A 6,779-nucleotide genomic window follows, 5' to 3' on the forward strand; every position below is an offset into this window, starting at 1 on the left:
TCGTCTTATATAGTGTTAGTTACATTTTTTTTTTTTTTTGGTTCGCTCATTTTTTTTTTTTTTTTCATCGCATTTCATTCGTTAATTTTTATTATTCAGGGGTACACAACCAGTAAGCGGTCCAACATCGAACATCGCAAGCTTGTGTGTGTTTTATATATGCCTCGTGCTGACAGATATATGTCGGGAGATGTCGGGGAGGTCTGTGTCCGGCGCCCAAGGTCACGGTGTGGAACATACAAAGCCTCTGTGAACATTGTGCACATTCGCTGTCAGTGGAAGCTGCGTGATATAAGGCTGGAACGCCGTGTTCCGTATAAGGAATGGAGGGGGATAGGGGGGGGGGTTGTTGTTTTTTGGTCAAACGCTGGGATCATGCTTCGTCCAAGTTCCTCGTGTTTCAAACCGTTCGGTCTGCCCTCGAGATCGACAAATTTATTTTATTTATATAATTGTTGTTTATATAATTTGTATGTATTTATAATAAAATTATAATATAATAAAAAACTATTAAAAGTTTTCAATTGGTCATCGAATTTGATCTTATTATTACAATTTAAATTTCGAATCACTTATTAACGAAATACACAAAACGACTTTTCTCGAACGGTCACCCATCCCAGTACCGATCGTGACCAATGTAATTGCACTTAATGATCGAATATGAAACAGTGAATCCTCGTCGCAAAGGTAGTTGATAAATATTGTTTTTTATTATTTTTTATTACTGCTGACATTAAAAATGATGAGAATTAGAGTGTTTTGAATCATTTCAAATAGATACCAAAAATTCTTGAAAATCTTGAAAGCTCTAAATAGATTTCGAAAATTTCGAAAAGTTTTTCTTAATTTTAATTTATCTTTGAATCAAAGAACATTGGCCAATTTTTAAAAACATATAAGAGAGAGAAATCACAGAACAATTCTTAAATCTGTTAAAGCTTTCTAAAACAAGATTTTCAAGAATCTTTAGATTTCGAAACCAGATTCATAATAATTCGAATTTTCTACCATTTTAAAAATTTGAAGCGATTCAAAGCATTCCAAATCTCATCACTATCAACAATACACGGTATTCTTAAGCGATAGTAATATAATACTAAATACTAATCGTCCAGCATAACTTTGTAGACTTTGTTAATAAAAATAAAAATTAATGAATTCTACGTGCTCTAAATTCTTGCAGGAAATTTTTTAACTAAATATTGCGACTCTCGATAAATTTTAACCGACCAAAAAAAAAATAGACTATATTGGAAGGGTCTGGTTGTTGTCAGCCGTTTGGTACGAATCGATAACGAATTTATAGCGCGGAGTGAGGCGGAAGTATAGCGGAAATATGTCGGGTAAATTCATGAGTCAGTGAAACGGCGAGTATGTCAACGTGTTTCCCTAAGGTATTTCTTCGAAGCGAAAAAATTATATCTGATACATATATCCGGTAGAGCTCGATTAAATTTAATTAAATTCAGGAATTGATAAAGGATTAAATTTTCACTAAAAGGATAGCGTTTTTTCCCCAAGAATTGATTCAAGCACTCAACTCGACAAAATGAAAGACTAGATGTAATCAGATTTAAGCAAATTTTATTTGAAATTGAAATGAAAAAGAATAGAAAATAGTTTGGAATAATTTATTTTTTAATATCGTTATTTGAAAAAAATAGATTTTTCATTTGAAATAATAGTCTCAAATTTTTTTCTTTATTTCAAATTCGATAAAAGAATTGTTTCGTGTAAATAGATAGAGCGAATAAAAAAATGATATTGTTTAAAACAATATTTCAAATATTGCTACAGAAATATATAATAAAAATTTTAATTTTATAATTCTCTTCTTATTTTCATGAAAATAATTTTGGATTATTGAAATTTTCACTTGAGTTCAATTTGAGTCCAAAAATATCATAAATTAAATTAATTTCAATTAAGACTCATTTCAATCGTTCATTTCAAAGATTCTTAACAATTCATCGATATTATTTTCATAAAGAGAAATAATTTTTTTTTCGTTTTTCAAAGTTTGTCTATTTCGTTCAATCTTTTGACTTCTATCACTTCTTCTTGCCTATTAAAATCAGCATTGAGTAATGGAGAAAATTGATCGTACGAATTTAATCGAATTTTTGTGAAATTTAATCGAGCACCGTTTCCACCGTAATTAATTATTTCCGATTCTCGAGGGCGAAAATCGTTCGATCGAAAGTGAATTGACGATGACCTCTACCCCCGAGTAGAACCGTTTAAATTATTCAAGATGAACCGATTATAGAATGCCAAACACGTTTGGAGACGACGGTCAACGACCGAACGAAACACGAGGAATCCAAGGATGGTTGCAGCACAGGGTAATGAGGCAGAACATGAAAATAAGGTATAGGCGGGTTGAAGATATATGGAACGAGTTATGCAAATTGGACAGTTTGAGAGCATTTCTTTTTGTTGAAAATAGAGAAATTCACGGAGAAAAGATTTACGGAAAGTTTAACGAGCACAAGGAAATGATTTAACTTTGAAAGAACATAAATTCACATAGATTCTAACATGGATCTAACATAACCTCAAAAATAATCTTTCGACAAGATTAAATTGTCAGATTGTATACTATTATATTATTATATTACATTTACATTATTTATATATTATTTCATATAAAATGATAATTTCAAATTAAGTATTATAATAATAATATAAATTTTGTATCTAAATTTTTTTCTAATTCTTTTTAATAAATTTTTATTTTATGTAAAAATTAAAACTTAAAACTCGTTGAATACAATTTGAATAATTTCTTGTCAATTTTTTGATTATAATATAAAATAATAAAATAAATTGTATTTTAATGAAATATATTACATCATTAAATTAAGTGAGTTTTTAATATACAGATTTGAAATATAACATATCGCGTTAAGGAACTCTTGTTAACAGAGCTGTATAATTAATAGAGCACTTTCGACAAGGTTATATTGAGAGAACAAGCAATCTGTCATTCGAGTGAAAAATTTTAATTGGATACGAAAATAAAAACTATGTATAAAAATTAATAGCCAATTAAGAATTTCAATTATAATAATGTTAATATAATTCCTGAATCAATATTATTTTAAATATCAATTTAAATTAAAAGCCTTATTAAGAACTCGATCATTTATCAATAATAACTTAATAATTTACATCAATTAAATATTCTCAAAAAAAGAATAAAGAAAAAAGATAAGACAGAAAGAGAGCGAAATATAATATAATAATACAAATAGAAATAAATAAAGATAGATATATATCAGTCAAATAATCTATAGGATTATAAATCGTTAAACCTTCCATTTTCATCACTGTTGTCGTAAAATGCCAATATATTTCAAAGTAAAATTCTTTTGAGTACAAGTGGATATTACATCGAGAGTGACTATCCGACAATAATTTCACTTTAGAGGAGACCTTTAGGCATAGGTCAATGGCGACGCTAAAAATGCCATTAGGGTGCATTTAAGGTACATTTGAGAACAAAACTTTTAAGAGTATTTCTGGCAAGTGTACAATACCAAAACTTTCACTCCCAACACAATGTCCACTTGCGAAAAATAACTCCCAAGTGTTTCACTCTCAAATTTACACTTTAATGACAGTTCATATTTTATAATAAAATTTTTGAGAGTTATATTCACGATATTATTTTTCGCAAGAGAATACTGTGACTATACTGAGAAAAAATTTCATTTTTCAACAGTAGCAAGAAATATTTTAAGAACAACAGTTTCAAGCGTATTCCCCCCATAGGGACAGTTCGCACCCTATATTAAAACTTTCGAGGATATTATATTATATTATATTATATAAAATGGACACTACAGAATAGCCATCAAGCATTAAAATTGTTGTTGGATAATTACTGCTAAAGCCATCGATGTTCAGTGACGAAAACTACTCTCGAAAACAATTCTCAAAAAATTTTACTTCACAACGGAAAAATCAGAATAGAATACTCAACGGTTATTTTTCGCTTTTTAGTAAAGACATTGCTGGTCGAGAGTGAAAGTTCGACAATGTACAGAGCACCCTCGCGCCAAAGAAAGAAACTACTACAAAAACTCCGTCCAAATCGGTATCCTCGTTCCATATGAATAAGGGTTTTACGAAACGGTATATAAACGGCAAGGTGAACACGTATCTCCGCTCGAACGGAGAGTCCATATAGAAATAAAATCAAGATGGGCGAAAAAAGAAACTCACCGTCTCGTCTTAACTCGACGATAACGGCGATAATCGGTGGCGTTTACGTCGTTGGGGTCGAAGCCCCTTCGATGCTTGGGCGGCGAGGACATGGTAGCAGCAGCTTTGGTATCGTTCGAGATCGCGTCCGGTTTGGCAGTAGTGTTGTTGCCGATCGAGCTGCAATTGTTCACGTTGTCGATGTGCAACGAGGCGAGTGGCGGCGGCGAAGGCGGCAGTTGGGCGGGGACCAGGTGGCCAGATGCTGAGATCACAGCGTCCGAAGCCGGGTGACACCGACAGGCCGGTGCTGGTGCTGTTGGCTCGTCGATTACGAGGGTCCTATCCCCGTGACCGACGTCGCTCTTTGGCACCGCGTTCAGCTCGTGCCTGTTAACCCTACCGGCTCCCGGCCCACCCATTCAAATCCTCGATTATCGCCCGTTCACTCCACCTCTCTCGCTCTGCCTCCGTGGCTGCTCCTCTCGCGAGCTTCTCTCGCGCTTATGGCCACGCTTTGCCTCGTCTCTCTCTTCCCTTTTCCGCTCTTCTTCTGCTGCCTCCTTTCGAAATTACGATTCGTAACCGACACCTCGACAATTGTTTCGTCCTTGGTCCCTCTCTCGGTCCCCTCGGTCGAATGTTTTGTAATTTGATCTCTTTTTCCCTCTTCTTCTCGCCCCACCTCGAAATGTTACAACGCGCTCGGCAATCGACACTCGAATAATTCTCCCCTCTTTGACCCGTTTCTCGTTCTCCTCGGTGAAATGTTTTGAAATATGATCCCCTTCTTCCAAGCTCCAGATCGAATCGCCTTCAGTTGTCCTGCGGACGCGGCACATACGATAAGGACGGACGGGCCGTAACCCGATACTTTTGCCTCCTCTCGAATTCATACACGCACGCGACCACGGCTAAACCTATCGACACACCTCCGCCACTGGCAGACTCACGCACGTGCAACCCCATTCGCCCCAACTTTCGCGACGAATCTATTTTCGAGGGGCGATGTATCCAAGCGCACCTTCGTTTTTTTGAACCACGGAACGGGAATGGAATGGATGAGAAAACGTTGTTTCGCGACAGGATGAGGGAAGGATCGAAGCTAGAGAAAGAGAGAGGCGGGAAGGAAGCTGTGACAACGTGTATAAGAGCGTCTACGCCAACGTCCAAACACGATCTTCCTTCCGTTCCGCGATCACGCCGACTCACTCCGCGCACCACACAACCAAGAAACTCTCGCCCTGTGCCTGATTTCGATGGATACCACCTGGCGGCAGCACCGGTAGACGCGACGCGGAACGACCAGTCGCGAGAAATTGGGCGAATCACGGGGAAGAAAGGTCGCAACGAAGCAAGGCCACTGTGTGTTCTCTCTCTACAGGGTGGTCGAATAAAATAAATTGAAAATTTAAGAAGAGATTAAAATTGAAACATAAAAATTGTTACGTATATCTATTAAAAATTATTTATTAACCGTTTATACCCATTCTTATTTTACTTTAAATAAAGTGAAATGGCAGCAAAATAAGATATTCTATTTGTATCTTGCAAAATTATAACTTAATGGAATAACTTTAAAATTATAACTTAATAAGTATATAAACCTTTTAAATATATTGCATACCAACTTTTATTTTTGTTTCAATTTTTTTAGAATCGTCTCTTAAATTTTCAATGCCTGAACACCTTGTATATAATTAAGTTACGATAAATTGAGCCAGAAAGGCGTTTCCAATTGCGCTTATCGAGCGTATCGGCTGATTTCTACCGAGCTTCAACGTGTCATGGTTCGAGAAACGCGAATGGAATTCTAATAAGGCTATGTTCGCGCCCAAAGCGTATGAATTCGTGCCAACTTTCTCTCGATTAGTCCCGCTTTCAACGTCCTTCCTGCCTAATTTCGAGGATCGAAGGTTCGAAAAGTGGAACAATCGAAGCCGAACCTTGAAACCTTTTAAATCGAGAACACGAAGAGAAATAATCGAAAAAAAAAAATAATAATAGAAATAAAAAAAAATTAAAATAATTAAAATATTTAATCGTTAAATATCTAGAATTATATCGTTATAAGTTGTATCGTTAAAAAAAATCATTAAATTCCACAAAATTGTAAAAAATCTTTTCATCTTTTTGAAAGCGGACAGGCGAGACTACTCGATCCATTTACACCTAGTCTCGTGCAGTCATACGGCCGAACAATTAACCACCTTCCACGCCCTCCTCCTTCATCAGACCAAAATAGACATAGTTCTGGGAGTGGCCGCGTGGCGGCGACACGGAAAACAACGCACGAGACAGTTGCACCGGAAAACAAGGCGCAACAGACTGCGTGTCGAGGAATTCCTCTCGAGCCTGAACATCCCCTATTCAGACAAGAGAAAGAGGGCTCGAATCAGATCAAGCGAGGCAACGAAGAGGATCAAGTTTGGCATCGTCCAACGTTCAAACGAGATCAATCAATGATTACACCACGTGCTTGACCTACCGTGTTGATCGAACTGGTGGCCACCGTCCAACATTGTTCGTATCAATTCACTGTTGACCATTACAAACGTTACCCTTCG

At 36.1% G+C, this 6,779-nt stretch overlaps 1 protein-coding gene across 1 annotated transcript; it reads right to left on the reverse strand.

The window, feature by feature from the left end:
- Positions 1-222: 222 nt before the first annotated feature.
- Positions 223-4,789, reverse strand: LOC122710614. Its single transcript, XM_043928573.1, has 2 exons — positions 4,234-4,789; positions 223-247 (listed from the first exon to the last, which is right to left on the reverse strand). Exons 1-2 carry the CDS (start codon positions 4,632-4,634, stop codon positions 223-225), a joined length of 426 nt encoding a protein of 141 aa, XP_043784508.1. The 5' UTR covers positions 4,635-4,789.
- Positions 4,790-6,779: the final 1,990 nt, after the last annotated feature.

Source organism: Apis laboriosa, unplaced genomic scaffold, assembly GCF_014066325.1.
Source record: "Apis laboriosa isolate Shangri-la unplaced genomic scaffold, ASM1406632v1 scaffold14_cov150, whole genome shotgun sequence".
NCBI classification, from domain to species: Eukaryota; Metazoa; Arthropoda; class Insecta; order Hymenoptera; family Apidae; genus Apis; species Apis laboriosa.